Source organism: Ornithodoros turicata, chromosome 1 (assembly GCF_037126465.1).
Source record: "Ornithodoros turicata isolate Travis chromosome 1, ASM3712646v1, whole genome shotgun sequence".
NCBI lineage: Eukaryota > Metazoa > Arthropoda > Arachnida > Ixodida > Argasidae > Ornithodoros > Ornithodoros turicata.
In genome coordinates, this window is record NC_088201.1 from 148325122 (window position 1) to 148341726 (window position 16605).

Genomic DNA, 16605 nt, shown 5'->3' on the forward strand with positions numbered 1-16605 from the left:
ATAGGAAGAGACGCACTTTCTCTGCACCCAGTACTTCGCCGCTTTCTGCACAATTACCTCTGAAGTGCACATGCTCATGCATTACCTCAACACGAGACTCCACTGCTGAGGTTGATATGCTGTCCCCTAAGGCCAACTGCCATGCTGTCCTTCGCAAGACGTGGCCTGCCTCCAGATACCTTGCACCGGCGTATCAGCAAAATCGCGACGCAGACAAGCACAGCAAATAAAACAGCCATACAGACGGTTTTTGTCCTACCTCGTGGTGTATCCACGCTCTCAGTTGGTGCGTTAACGATTTTGCCAAGTCACCACGGCGAACCGATCCTGTCCCTCACCCCAATGTGCGTCTACATAGCATTTCCTTTCAAAATTTGAGGATTTCCTCACTTCTCCCGCACTCGGTGTGACAACATGTTGTTCGAAACCATCACAGGTGCGATTGGTAGCCGCTTCCTACTGTATCCTATCCAGTGGGCGAAGACGGTTCAGCTATAGGAATTGATATGCAGATTCCCCCGCAGCATCCAGATCTCAACCCGGGACACCAACCACGAGTTCCGGTGGTAGGGCCAGTGAACATCGCGTGGACCCAGAACAAGACGAGTGCCAGCCTTGTTTCTAGCAACTGCCACGCATCCAGATGTGCCTCGTGCACGGGCAACGTCCGACGGCCAAGAATCCCGGCCTCCGGAAAATATACTATAAAATGTTTTGTGATTTTCTTTCGAGCATGCGACTTTGGCGCTTTCCCCGCTACCTGAAGGGGAAGCAACATCACCGTGGGAAATCTGGAAATGTTATCACGAGGCGCAACGTGATGCAACCATGTGCTGTAGAGCAGCGTCGTGCACTTTATACACATCCCCATGCGATACCATATATTGGCCAAAAGAATATCTAGACAGTTGGTGTCAAATGAATAGATGCACTGTACATTGAGGGGCAACGTGGCATTTCAGGTTCTTCATAAAATCCTTGCACGGAAATCCTTGCTCGTATCGATGCACGGTGTTCCAAAGTGTGCAATCAAACACACAGCAATTTCCAAAGCAATTTCCTTATCACAGGGTGTTTCTCTGTCTCAGCGGTCACTCAAAGTTGTCATTTCCGACACTGCTTACTCCTGATGCTTTCTACCTGCGATTGCGCAAGACGTAGTAGAAAGAGCACAGCCCGATGTAACACGTGGGTAACAACTTGCAGAGCAACGTTCGTCTGACGAGAATAGCATCGAATGACTACAGGATCACATGAGAAGGATATACAGGGTGTCCCAGAAAACGTGCCATTGAATTGTAATTAAAAAAACTACGCCACCTAGAATCATGCGGTCAACGGCATTTGTCCTTACTAGGTTTTTGTCACACCCTGCTGTGCATGTCATGTAACCTAAGTTTAATTATGTAAATTTTTGCGAAGTAAACTCGGAAATTTGCCAAGTAAAGGTCACTTTTTACCCCACCAACATGGAGAGCGTGCCGAATTTACTCAAATTCATGGTAATTGACAGTATTATTCAGGATCTATCCTATCAGGAAAAATAGCCGACCATCATGCTTCTCGGGGCACTTGAGTATAACGCGCGATGACCTTTTGAGCGCAATCGCTGTCAGTCCGACGAAAGGTGGTTGAAAACCCAGCCCACAGAGTGATAGTAGAAAAAGTGACAGTTCCTGAAATTTGGATATGGAAGGTATGGTCCCAGGCGAAGCCGGACGCGATAAGCTATGTCTGTGTTATCTCTTTCTACCATGCCGGTGTGGGATGGTTTCCAACCTACTTTCGTCGGACTGACAATGATTTCGCTGAAAAATTCGTCGCCCGCTAATATTACTGTCAATTATCATTAATTTGAGTAAATTCGGCACGCTCTTCACATTGATGGGGTAAAGAAGTGACATTTACTTGGCAAACTTCCGAGTTCAGTTCGCAAAAATTTACATAATTAAACTTAGGTTACATGAGATGCACATCAGGAGGCGGCAAAAACGTAGTTAGAACAAATGCCGTTGACCGAACGATTCTATGTGGCGGAGCTTTCTCATTAAAATTCAACGACACGTTTCCTGGGACACCCTGTATGTGCAGGACGCCGGCGAGGAACCCCATGGTGTGTCATTCCATGGGCCCTATTCCGATATGGTCGTTAGCGCGAACGTGTAGTTCGAGAGCGAGTGCACGTGTTATGTGACACAACCTAACGCTAGCGATGATAATTTGGCATTTCTTGCCCTCCAAACGCGTCGTCAATACGCTACGGTATCGCTGGCTGCAACGACAGTCTCAGCCCCGTTGTTAAGCGGAGCGAAAGCTGTCGAGATGGCTGCAAGTTACTTCGCGTGTCGGCTATAAATACCATACTTAACAGATTAATGGCACTGAGCGCCTAACTTTTACATTTTGGCGAAATAGGAAAATGCTTCACCGCAATGTCTACACATAAAGGGGCACTAAGATGCAAAAACAAGGTCACTTCGAATTACGTTACACGCTATGTTAATTTCGTACTTGTTATCATAATTAAAAACTTTGATTCCGTTTCGAAGCCACAATAGTAATTATACCGCTCTCTTTCTTTCTTCGACGCTAAGCAGTGAACGACGCTTCAGCTGGTGCATCGGTGTTTTTAGTCCAATATATGCGCGTGCAAGCGTTGGAAACCGGACTGGCGTTGTTGTCCGAAGGACGTGAAGATAAATGTTGTCAGTGGAACATTTGCGAGAACTGTTGTGGGCTACAATTCAGTGAATCGATATTGAAAAATGTCGCAGTGTGCATCATGCCGCGCATACACGGAACACTACGATCGGATCCGTTCGAAATCCACATGCGCTCGATGGGTATGCGCGCGCTTCCCCTGCTGTCTCATTGGATACCGCCAATTTTTGCCGCCTCGGGATCCCATTCGTTGCCTCCAAAGATTGCTCTGTTTTCGTTGCGTTTTTCTTCTAAACGGTAGCGTTGTGTGAACTAATTTTATTTGATTTGTACTAATTTATACACGGACTTTCAGTTGAGAGCAAGTTGTTTTTACATTTTAGTGCCCCTTTAACTATCAGCCTTGCACAGATCACCAGCATTCAGGAGAGATTCGCCTGAAACTCGTTTTTCTCCACTTGTCAACCATCTTGACATGCCCTCCGCTGGAGCTCGATAACGCGGCTATTCCCGTTCACTCCTTTTGCCTGTCTAATTGTGTGTAGGATGGCGTCAAAACGCTGGGCTGCAGCATTATTTCGTGTTGGTCGTGCGTTGGACGAGAACTGCGAGACTTCTGCTCCATGGTCAGCGTGTTGATGTGTCGTCTGCTTCCAAAACGAGCGGCGTTCTGCGTGGTTCTCCTCCTGCTGCGAAATTCGCTGAGGACGTGACATCTCGTTCTCAGACGACTCAACTCTCCAGCCAAGAACGACAGTCAATACCCCAAGCGCGCTATCGCTAAAGCCGACATGGGAGTACCAAAACTGGAAGATATCCCTCCCGATGGCCGTAATCGCTCCATATCGATACTACTCTATCGGCACCGTCGAAGCACTCGGGAGTGGCTCGGAATGGGTGGCTTGCAAGTTGACAAATGGCGCTGCGCATGCTGGGTCTTCGAACTTCCGGTCCGAAATTGTGCTCAATTGGAGCAAAGCAAAACTTTATAAACTCTGGCTTAAACGACAACCAAGGTGAGTTCGCCTGGGAGCGCAGGCACCCAAAAGAAGTCAGGCACTTCATCATCCTGCTGGTAGACGCTTCGGCATCTGCCGTCGGCGCAGTCCTCCAGCAGCAAGTCTCCAGCCAATGACAACCGTTCGCATTCTTCTCATGCAAGCTGAAGGACAGGGAAGTGCGTTACAGCACATTTTCCCGCGAGCTCTTTGCAGTCTATCTCTCGGTGAAGCATTTCCGAAATTTTCTCGAAGACCGCACGTTCACCATCTACACGAACCACAAGCCGCTCACCTATGCTTTCGTATCCTCCGGCAATAACTACGCCCCTCGGGAAGTTCGTCAGCTCTCGTACATCTCAGAGTTTTCGACGGACGTCAGGCACCTTTGCGGCAAAGACAACACAGTAGCCGGCACTCTTAGCCGCGTCAACACTCTCTCTCAGGTCGTACACCCGCCGCTCAGTACCAGGTTCACACTGGACGCTGTGGCTGAGCAGCAACGCACGGACAAGGAATTGGCCAAGCTCAGTGCCGATGCACGCTCTGCACTCCACTTCCAAGACTTGCTACTCCCCGGCGCGGCAACGGCTGTAGCGTGCGACGTGTCACTTGGAACACCGCGACCGTTTGTTCCAGTCACCCTGCGTCGACAAGTTTTTGACATGCTCCACGCATTGTCTCATTCTGGAGTCCAGGACACAGAACTTGTCACACAGGACACAGTCCACACAGAAGCTCATCGCAGTCCGCTACGTGGGGCCACGCATGCACGCCCACATCAAGCAATGGACATGCTGCTCCTCCAATGCAACGGCAACTGGAGCGGCCCGTCGCCATCGTCGCCACGATCTTCTTCACCTGGCGCGAGCTGCAGAGGCTTGGACCCGATTGGATATCATTAAACCAGTTCTCCTTAATTCTCGCATCATGAAGGTTGCTGTCTCTCCTTCATATCCATGAACCCTCGACATCTCATCCCTAGCCACTTAAATAATATGCAAATGATGACGATGCTGCCCAAGAAAAAAGAAAAAAAAAACCTTATCCCTTCGAAATATCGGCTGAGGCACTTGCATTAATATTTCCTTACCTGTTCGCTGAATTTTCTACCTTTCTACATAGTTACACTCCACGAAGAAAAAAAGTGTACATTCGTACCTTTGAGGGTAGAAGTGCGTTCCCCCGAATTTCATACCTTTTTTTGGGTAGAAACGTGATGGTTGAGACGCTCCTACTCGCGCGGTACAACCGCTAGTCGAACAATTTACTGCAACACTTGAACATTCATACTGTGTTGGTATAGATGTCCTGAAGTAAATGTAGAATTTTTTTCGCCGGTTGATTGTTCTGCTCTCGTGATCCAGCAGTTATACTGCTAAGGTTACCCTCTATACAACGCGCAGTATAAAATAAATACACAAAATGTAATCCGCACCTCTACACCAGGTGTGCACTGTACTCTGGTACCCCTCTGTACCAAGCCCCCAAACGGAAGAAAGTCGCAAGTCGTATAACGTACTCTTGTCACAGTTTATTGATTAGACCTACATTTCACTTCGAGCTTGATATTGCTACTTTCACGTGGATTTTCGCAGAACTAACATTAATGAAATAAAGTAGCCTAACAGCTGAGAAGTGGTGAAACATGCCTGAGTACGGGCTACACCAAATATACGAACATTAACAACATAAAACTTGGTTGAGTTTGTTCATGTAATCGTGTAACAAGTGCTCAGGTTTGTTTCATCATGGATTTCGTCCACAAGCGAGCCGGCGGTTACGCTGTTTTACCACATTCATATTCACCGCCCAGAACAGTTCCAGGGTTGCGGTGCTTTTTGGATGTGGTGGTTGTTGCTACGGCATCCAGCAGACACTCAAATTGTTTCACTTACGTTTCACTCACGTACATGTTTCAGGCATATAGTAAATTAGGCCTTGTCAATCATGCTCCCTGGGTACGTGTAACGCTTCGGATTCTGCAATGAGGCAAGCACATAGGCTTCAAAAGCGCGAAAAGTATGTCCTAATGGAACAACACCCAGTGTTCCGCGAGCCTCCGCGTGCGTGACCCCATTGTTTTCTGGCGACTGTCATTTGGAACATTAGTGCTGCTGCTGCCACAATTTCATAACACCAGAAATCTTAGTGTCATTTGGGACATTAGTGTTATTATGGCTACCTTTCATAGTATGAATTTATAGGGGTTCAAAAAACAACTTGCTCTCAAATGAAAGTCCGTGTTTCAGTCAGTACAACTAAAACGAAATTAGTTCACACAACGCTACTGCTTACAAGAAAAACGCTATAAAAACAGAGCCGTTTTTGGCGGCAATGAATGGGACCCCAAGATGCAAACATTGGCGCCTTCCGATGAGACAGCAGGAGAAGCACGCGCATACGTATCGTACGTATCGTGGACATGCGGATTTGGAACGGGTTCGATCGTAGTGTTCCATATGCGCGGCATGAAGCGCAGTGGTGCGCTTTTTAGTACCGACTCACTGAATTGTAGCTCACAACAGTTCTCGCGAATGTTTCACTGACGACATTTATCTTCAAGTCCTTGGAAAAGCGAAGCCAGACCACTTCGCAACGCGCATAATGTTTTTCACCGGGATTGCTCCATGGCGTGGCACGCACGTGCACGCGCAACACGGGCTAACAACACCGACGCACGACCTAAAGCAACGTTCACTGCTTAGCGCCCAATCAAGAAAGAGTCCAGTGTAATTTTGATTGTAGCTTCGTAATGAAATGAAAGCTTCGAATTATGATAACAACTACGAAATTATCATAGCGGGCAACGTAGTTTTAAGTGAACTTGTTTTTGCATTTTAGTGCCCCCTTAAGAGAGGCATGCACACGACAATAGAAAATTATAAAGATTGTGTAAAATTACTTATTCTACACCTGTGAATATAATTGATGTTATGAATACTGTTATGAATGATGAATATCGTTATAATTTAAAAAAACATACTCTATTTACGCTTCGGTTAGCTTTGGCGTCTTCCCTTCTTGTAGTCCCTATCCAATGCATAATCACGGTCCATGTTAAGTCGAACAAGGCGAAATGATCGAAGTAATAGTCGTTTTCAACAGTGTAGGCAGGCGCGCAGGGGCACTTTTTCACGCTATTGGGTCAAGTGAAGAGTTTAGGGTCTTTCGCGTCGATGATATCCCTACGCATCCCCACCGTGCGCGTGTAAGTGGTGTTTACGTCTACGATGGTGGTTTGATAGATTTATCAGTAGCATCATGCCTCATCATGTGCACGGTCGTTGGTATCGGTGGCGACAGCGCAAAACAAAATGCACCAGCGAGAAGTTTGGACAAAAGGAAGACGTTTGTAACATAAGGAGTGTTGGGAACAGCAATTTTATCTAAATTGGTGTTTGACCTGTTGTCCTTTCTGTGGTATATTAGTTTATCATCCTCTTTCCATCCTTTCGTTCGTATATTTCTGTCTCCGGTGGATCAAGTGGTAGCGTGTCCACCTTCTGATCCCAAGCGAGTTCGAACCCGACGAAGCGTGCCAGCAAGTTGGTGGCAATGTATAAGATGCTTTGGCGCGCCATCCTCCCCGAGGAACGTTAAATACGGTGTGCCGTGTTCTGAAGCTACAGTGCACATTAAAAAACCTCAGATGGGCGCACAAAATTAATCCGCAGACCGATCACTGTGGCATAGCTCATTTAGTTGTCTCACGATGTAAAGCCACGATTATTACTGTTATCTTTACGTTATAACACAAATTACATTTTCTTCCTTGTCAAGGACGAGTTTGCTGCTTTCAACGTGAACGTCACCCGTGTAATTCAGAGTTTCAGGGTAGGTGGAACGATTGTTTTTTACTGTCGCCATGTGCACAAAATGGCTGTCGCAGCTGGGGTGAATAGTTTATTTTTGAAAAAGTAAAATAATGGAAACTACTGGGCCTGTCACACTGGTACAACACGATATTTAACTCTTCGCGACACGACACAAGTAGTCAAAGCTGTTATCCTCTCGCGTCAGTGTCTGAAAATGTCGCCGACTTAGCATTACCCTCAGGCGACACCAGCGCAACACTACAGCGGGACCAGTGTCGTAAGACTAGTTTTATCGCTGTGACTGCAGACTTCATCCAGCATTCGGACGAAGCATGCCATACGACCGCGCCGTGCGGCGGCGTTGAATATCTTCTCAAACATCTGTAATCGTCGCACGCGGTAAACAGGCGCGTTCGCCACCATTACATTGCATTCTGTGGGAGAATCACACTTTTTCCTCGCTCTTTGAGCCTGTACCACATCCTTTTCCTTAGGCACTGATAATAGATAATTGTCACATATTAAAAGCGCTAAAACAGACGAGAATACAAACACACAAACACACACACAAAGGGCGCACAGAGTGAGCTACCTGCGTACCACTTTCCCCTTTTCGCGATTCTTCGAAAAGTTTCATCGACGTGTGCTCAGAGGTTCACTTGAAATTTACAACTGCAACAGGGCAGACACATCGAAAGCTGCTGAAAAGAATCCCATAGAAGTTATCGTATATGATGATTAGCGATGATTAGATGATGAGTGATTAACATGATTTTTAAGTTTCGACTACGAAGTTGCACAACGTTTTTGGAGCTAGTGTGTCTCACCTCAGGTTCAGAAGTTCTACACGACATGGCATTGAACACCGGCTGTCGCTCGGATAAAAATCGCTCATGTCCCAGTGTGACAGGTCATTAACTGACTTTTTCGACGACAACATATTTCAATGTAGAGGTGTAGCTCAGATCTCCTAACCGTTTTCGAGATCAGAGCTGTGTTACACTGCAGGTTACCTGTAGATGTCATTTTGAACATTTCACGATTCCTTAGCTTTTACGAGAAACACACATAGCAGACTCGCATCAGGTTTTGATATTAAGGTGACATCAACATGAGCTCGCGCACACTAGCGTATGTTACGCGGGTGTGTAAGAGGGATAACGTTGACATGGCATGGTTGATCGCTTTACACACACACACACACACACACAGCTGCTGACAGTGATGGAACAGAGCGAACGCGCTGGCTATAAAATTCAATTGGTTGAATAATACAATTGGCTCTCAACTTGTCTAAAATATTTTCCACGGTGATGCCTTTTCACCATCACTACCACCACCGCCACGGTGATGCTGAACGTCATAAGAAAGCGAGTAACACCGTTTCCTTAACATGAGCTTATAATATATGTGCTGTCCCTCTAAATTATCGGTATTTGTACTGTCATCCAGTCACAGGTGAACTGCCTTATATGGTTATGTCCACAGATGCAGCTTTCGGTCAAATATACATACAGTTGCTACTACACAAGCGCTAGTCTTCCTTCCGTAGTAACATTGTCCCGCTTGATATGATTCGCTAGACTCAGTTTTTTGGATATTCTCTACTGTTCCAACTTCACAACGAGTTTAGAACAACAGGGACTCGGCGGGGATCATGAAACTTAATGTCGCTGTACTGACAACCACTTACACGTTTTTTTTGTTATTTTTCAGGGGTGCGCCTACAAGCACATCCCAAGAGAAGAAAAATATTTCTTGCACTCGTTGCAATATTTCCACAACTTTGTGTCGGGATAAAGTGTGACTAAATGGATACCGGACGCTGATGACATGCTTCCTTCACGTCCCGTGTTTCTCAATGTTGTACGCACTACCGATAGTGAATAAAGAAATGCCACTAGCCACTGCTCCAGGAAGTGGAAAGTAGCGCAAATCAAGTAACGCGATGCCGCTACCCAATAAAAACTGTGCAAATTACTTCATGACATTTTCTCTACACTAACCCTCGCCTTTTTGGCATATCGTTGCTAATCTAAAGGTCGCGTACTATTTACTTTTTGCTCTTCAATCAGACAATATATAGTACATAGTGCATGATATCTTGGAGGCATGTTATGTGATGTCATTTTTTCACCTTCATATGTTTGCGCTCATGCTATATTTTGGAGCGGAATACTTTTTCCGCTTGTTCTGCTTCCAGTTTCTTCGGTTTTTCCTGCAGCTCCCCAACATTGAGTTCTTGCAGTTATCCGACTAATTTAGGATTTTGGTACCAGATGGAGCAACTGAAGTTTTCATCCAGCAGAACCAAACGCTTCTTGCCAAACCATTGACTTGCCTGGACTCACTCGGACATATAATCTTGTGTTCCAGTTACACCTTACGGTTTAAATTACGAGTACACATTACCAGATGTGTTTCCTTTTCTTTTAGATGATTTTTCCTTTACGGATCAGCTCTAAATTATTATACAGTATTTGCTTCATTTCTTCCACTCGCATTATTCAACGGAACTGGCATGCAGTGTTCGTTTTGCTAGGGTTATAATGGCCTGCAAGTGGGTTGAGGCGTCCCCAGCCAACCACCAGTGTCTGAGCGACGTCCAGAAAAAGTGTGTCCTCATACGATGTCCTGCGGACCTCCGATGGACACAAGTCTGGGACATAATTTACGTTCGATTGGGGGAATATGGAAAGTACGCAACCAAAGTTGCGCGTTTTTGCTTTACCACCCCTCGCTAAACGCACGTTAGGAACTATGTCCAAGATTTTCCAACAATCTCTTTTATATGAACGGAAAGAGCGTTTAAAGACGAACAGAACGATGTCACACATGTTAATCTTCTTGTATGTCCTAGAAAAGCAGTTTGCGCGCCGAAAACGTAGCATTTTTTCGAAAGGAGGCGACTTTGCGATTTTTTGGACACATGCAGAACCTTGAACTTCAAAGATAGAAAAACAGTACTGCCCCAAGCAGCAAAATGTACTGAAAGTCGAGTGCAATAGGGGTGGACGGTATGTGTCTTATCAATGTTCTTCAGTGTCCCGAGTGTATTCAAGGCCTTCCACCTACCCCGTCCACCCCTATTGCACTCGACTTTCAGTACATTGTGCTGCTTGGGGCAGTACAGAGGCAATTCGTGTAGACAAAAATAACTTCATGACCTTGATGCTTGCGAAGATACGAGGCCTGAAAATTGCTAGGAAACGCTGTGCTCGAAATGGTCAATCTTGAACATAACAAAAAAAAAAAAGCTATTTTCAGATATTTCCTGCGCCGAGTACTTCCTAAGCACTAGGCTTCAATACAGATTGGAACGATAAAATCTGAGAGGTCGACCGGACCACCCTGCATGACTCTGCTTGAAATTACCGTTCAATAAACATGAACAAGATTTTCGTGCAGAGCCTACACTTCATGATGAAGTACAAGGCTTTGCACGGAAGTCTTGTTCATGTTAATTGTAATAAAGCATTCTGCACGTTTTACTTTCCGTCAGTGTAATCACAGTTAATAGAGCCTTGCCGAGCCGTCTGAGTCAATCACCAGCAGTGAAGTGGCCGACAAAAGCGACGTGCACTGCTCCGAAGCACGAATCGCTTACACCAGTGTTTTGAAAAAATTGTCTGTCTGGTGATAGGAGCACACTACATGGTTGTATACAAAACAGAGCAACTCTCCAATTTACAGTAATGAGAAACCATGCAAGCATGAGAAGTGAACGTTGTTTGTCTAGTTGTGCATTGTACTGTTAGAAGTAGTGACAGATGTGATGCTCATGAAGCAGTATCATCTTCCTAAGAGACTTTTTTTGTATGACACAGTCGTTAAATATAACAGTAAGGGACTAGTTACTTGAACTTTTTCCTGGGTTACGTCTCAGTTGTTTGATGTATGTGATCGCGGTTCTTGCACATGAAGGAACGCAATTTGCAAAAGTAGTCCTGTTCCTATAGCTCAGCTCTGTTCACCGACGTGTCGCAGAATATATGTAAATAATGCGTGTTTTACCCCAAGGGGATTATTAGATTACATGTCGAAGAATATGAGAAAACGAAAACGAACTGGCTAGATGGTGGTGATTCATCTAATCCGTCAACAATACAAGAGTGAGGTGAGAATTATCCAAACCGTGTCTATTGTAATTTTCAGCGCTGATGTACGGATGAGGTCGGGGAAACATACATGCTTGTGGACAAAGTAGAGCGTTCAAAGAGCTCAGAACTGTACTAAATCCCAAGAGGCGGTGATATGAGATCAGATACACTTGCTTCAGAGAAATCAGAAACATTGGTGATTGGTGAGCATGCGAATGCGATTCTAGCAGCGAATTCTAGCTTCGTGCAAAATCGATGTGATATATGGTTGGTGGAAGCATAAGATTCCATCTGAAGTACCCTACAGTCTACAGCAGAATTGTTAGCCATTTGATGGCTACCCGTTGATTCTGTGATTGATGTGCGTGCGCCCCTGAAGAGTAGAGGAGGTACGGAGTCCAAGGTCTTTGTTGCAAAAAAAAATGTTCTTGAGCAGGTCGTTTGCTGTTTTCAACAGCTCTCTCATCTTCCCCATTACTGCGAAGACGGTAAGAGTTAGAGGTAACTGTCCGAATGCCTTTAGTTTTGGCGGGGGTTCCTAATTTCTGCTCGTGTAAATTGGGGCCCATTCACAGTTTGAATAGTGTCCGAGATGTCTAACCTCGGAAACACTTGGTCGAGGTGTGTGCTGATGTCTCGAGACGTTGTTCCACGGAGCTGATACATCTTCAAAGAACTTTGAGCAGCAATCCACAACAATCATATAATTTTAACTTATGTTGCATCCAAATCCCTCAACGAGCTAGACTCCCACCCGCTCTCTCTTACAAATTGTTTGGTCCCTGGTCGCATCCAGCACACCAAGGCTCTGCCCTCAAGGCTCCCTTCACCTTTCTGGACACCACACGACTTCCATCCTTTACAAGGGGCTCATTATTTCATTCCCGCATCACCAACAGCAATGGGGTAGAGTATCCCTCCGAGGATGAAATTCCCCAGTTATCATCCCGTAATAAAGTTGTTGTTGTTGTTGTTTGTTGCTTTGATGTAGAACAAATACATGTCAAGTATCTGCAAACGAGGAGATGACAAGGGTGCTCGAGGATTGGCTCACTGCTGAACTGATGATGTTCTTGCCATGTTGGGCAACGACAAATCCAAGCACCTGATATCCGGGACCACCATACTGCGGAACGAGCTGTGATTCTGCACCGAACCCCGATGGCCCTCGTGTAGTTTTTCCAGGATGTTGTCACTGGGATAACAATGCGAATGTCTGTCAGTTGTAAACCGCTGAAAACTGAAAGGTCACAGTACACTTGAACATCGCTCTTGATGTCTGGCTAACCGTGTACCATTGTTAGCGGTCATCGCTCCACGCAGTGTTACTTAAGATGGGTAATCGTAGGGTCATTGTCTTGTTCCTGCGTTATTATGGACATCACCGCTGATGACGCAGGTAAACGTTCCAAAAACAAGGGTTCATGTTCTCGAACCTTAGTCGCGATAGTATCAGGAACCGGCCTCACTGAGCAGGCTTACGTGACATGGTATCAGCAGTGAACATTTTCTTTCCCGATAGATGTGTTATAAGATTGTGGTACTCTAAGGTTGTCATGCGAACACTTTGGAATATACGGTAAGGTGGGGCAGTATGAGACAGAAATATATAATTGTGTTGAATATGTTATGTAAAGACGACGAAGTTTGTAGTTTTTTGGGGTGATGTTTTCTTCTTCTCTTTTTTGGTGAACGGACTCGTAGCACGTTCATTATGTTCGATTCTGTAAGGACGAGGTGGACGGATTAAAAGGTTGCTGGATTTTCTAAGAGCTGCGAGGTTTCAGCTTCACTTCTTCCACAGAGAGGGATCTTCGGATTCTTCAACATTTCATGGTGCCGAAACCCGGGAGCTGACCTCACTGCAATTTTCATCCGGATTTCTGTCCACAACAATGGATCGGGTCAAGTACAAGAGAGCGACCAGAAGGGCTCAAGTAACGAAGCTCTGCAATGAGGTTGCTGAGCTCCGAGCGGACCGAACAGCGACGGACGTAACGCTGAAAGCACTCTTGAGCAACATTCAGAATGCTGACGTAGCACATCGAGCAGTGAACGTCGAAATCGAGCCTCTGTTTGGAGCAGAGGAGCTTGAAGAGGAGTATCAGGGCGCAATCAGCTACGAAGAGAAGACCGTAAAAGCCATAGTGGAGATCCAGTCACGTTTGGATGAGTTGAGACTGGACCCTGCGCAATCACAGAGCGGAGTGAACCCTTGTACAACCACAGAGCGGAGTCAACCCTGTTACAGTCACAGAGCGGAGTCAACCCTGGGCAGTCTCAGAGCGGAGTCAAACTCACGAAGTTGCAGCTTCAAACCTTCTCAGGCGAGTTGACCAACTGGATATCTTTTTGGGAGCAGTATCGTACGGCAGTTGATGAGAACGTAAGGTTGACGAAGAGTGAGAAATTTCAATACTTGAGGACCTTGTTGAAAGGAGATGCAGCATCAGCTATTCGAGGTCTACAGGGCAACTGCGGCGTGCTATGACGATTGCTATAGACATACTGATGCAGCGTTTCGGGAATACAACCCGGATAGAACGTGAGCACCTGTCAAGGTTACGAAAACTCCCACCAGTGAAGTCGACGGAGGATGTCGTGGGGCTTCGAGCACTTTACGATCATGTCCAGGCTCACGTGAGAGGACTTCGAGCGTTAGGAGTAACAAAGGAAAGTTATGCTTCCATGATGGTGATGCTTCCTTTTGTCGGCGCTTCCAGAAGCCCTAGTCATAGACTACCAAAGGAGGGACAGTACATGACGCCATGCGGTCAGAAAGTTTCGAAGCCAACCAGGATGGACAAGGAGCAGCTCAGTCAGAATTCGACCGCAGAAACAGAGACAAAAGGACTGGAAGAGTTAAAAAGGTTGCTTATATACTTGCGAGTAGAAATAGAGAGCCGAGAGCAGGTAGCAACTAAAATTCGCCGTGACAGCTATCCCGATCAGCGCCCCAAAGGCAAAAGGACTGGAGGTATGACGGCTGCAGCTGTATTGTACGCTGGACTTGGGCAGCCTGGCGAAAAAAGGGAACTGCTTTTTCTGCAGTGCCGCAGATCACAGCACCGAGGACTGCAAAGCAGACATTACCCTAGCGGAAAGGGTTCAAGAAACTGGCCAAAGATATGAGGTGCTATCGTTTGTACCAAGAAGGGTCATCGGTCAAAGGACTGCCGAGTAAAAGTGGAATGCAGTAAGTGTCGAAGACGACATGCGTCATCGGTTTGCGACCCGTCTAGACAACCGGTAGAAAAGGCTCTGGTCAGTGAAGTGGTTACGCACGACGAGCGTCCTCTACAACGAAGCAATCCACAACAGTGCGAGAGAGCAAGAGTAATGCTGCAAACGTTCCGTGCTGGGCATCGTCGGACACCGAATGCGCTTACCTCAGAGGGATATTCGACGGAGGGAAGCCAGCGCACATTTAAACGTGATGACATAGCCCGCAGGCTTAAGCTGCCAGTAATTGGGCAAACAACGCTTCAGCTCAACACTTTCGCAGGGCGATGCCAGTCGAGACAATATTCGAAAGTGCAAAAGTTGTCGAAGTTCGGCTAAGAAGTCAATTCGCACCAAAGGAATATGTGGTTCGCGCAACCACCATTGACTTCATTTGTAAGGACCTCGAAGAAACTCCTGCCAGTAACGAATTCGGTGTCTTTCTGTGCGTGTCCACGGCAACTTCATCGCCGATGACTTCTTATTCCCGAGTGTACGGAGTGAAGGCGAAATAGGACTACTCATCGGATGCGACGAGCTGTGGAAGTTTGGTCTCAGGAGAAGTAAAGAGATGCAAGAGTGACGGAAGACTGGTTGCAATAGAATCCGTTTTCGGCTGGACCTTTCAGGGGCCAACCACGGTGACCAGCTACAGTACTACAGACAGTTCAACGACAGCTGTGTGCATACTGAAGGTTGGTGTGGTCACTTCTGATGACGACATTCTGAAACGTTTCTGGGAACTGGATAATCTAGGAATATCTCAGGAGCCTGACAGTAAACAGGAACACAACGCAGAGGTTCTGGAGGACTTCATACAGAAGGTGGAAAGGAGGAACGGCCGTTATGAGGTTGCGCTGCCATGGAAGATGGGCCTGAGTGCGCTAGAAGATAACTATGCAGTAGCTAAAGACCGACTGCGGAGGTTAATGAAACGACTGCAACGAGACACACCGTACTGGAGTATGATGAAGCTATCCGAAGTTACATAAAAAATGGTCATGCCGAAGAAGTCAAGGAGGACAACGGATCCAGTTTGATTTATTACATGCCACACCGAGCTGTCATCCGGAAGAACTCGAGTACAACAAGGGTACGAGTTGTATTTGACGCCTTCGTCACATGCAGCAGGGGCATTGTCTCTAAATGATCATTTTGGAAAAAGGGCCAAAGCTTAACACCGACTTAGTTGGAGTACTGCTACGTTTCCGGCTACACAAAGCTGGCATTGACAGCCGACATCGAGAAGCCTTTCTGCAGGTGGGAGTCCGGAGTCAAGACAGAGATGCATTGAGGTTCCTGTGGCTTTCGGAGATTCCGACAGCAGACCATCAGGATCCACAGTTACAGTGCTGGGAGATTGAAGAGGGGTGCCATTTGGGACGACAGCGAGCCCCTTTCTTTTAAGCGCTACCCTGCAGCATCACTTCAAGTCGTTTCTGGACGTCGATGGGAAGTTGGCTGAGTCGTTGCTCAATTCCTTTTACGTGGACGACCTGCTCACCGGAGCTCCAACCGTGACGAGGCCCTGGATATAGCTTACAGAGCGCAAAAAATATTACTTAAGGATGGTATTGAACTTAACAAAAATGGGGTTAAACGCTGCCGAGATACAACAGGCATTGTCACCACAAGATATCAGCTGTGGTTGTGAAGAGGAAATCATTTTAACGAGCCCGCCCAGGGCAAGATGCTCGGTGTTGTCTGGAATCGAGAACTTGACACGTTCACATTCTCTGGAGAACATCTGTTAAGCATCATTAGAGACACACAACTAAGCAAGCGGTCAGTGCTACAGGCCTCAGC

The 16605-nt window shown here is 46.4% G+C and overlaps 1 protein-coding gene across 1 annotated transcript in view; it reads left to right on the forward strand.

The window, feature by feature from the left end:
• Positions 1–9277, forward strand: part of LOC135386957 (uncharacterized) — a 78581-nt gene extending 69304 nt beyond the window's left edge. The window contains exons 5-6 of the mRNA XM_064616431.1: positions 7443–7496; positions 9194–9277. Of these exons, the coding sequence (XP_064472501.1) occupies positions 7443–7496; positions 9194–9277 (138 nt within the window). The remainder of the gene's footprint in view (positions 1–7442; positions 7497–9193) is intronic.
• The last annotated feature ends 7328 nt before the right edge of the window (positions 9278–16605 follow it).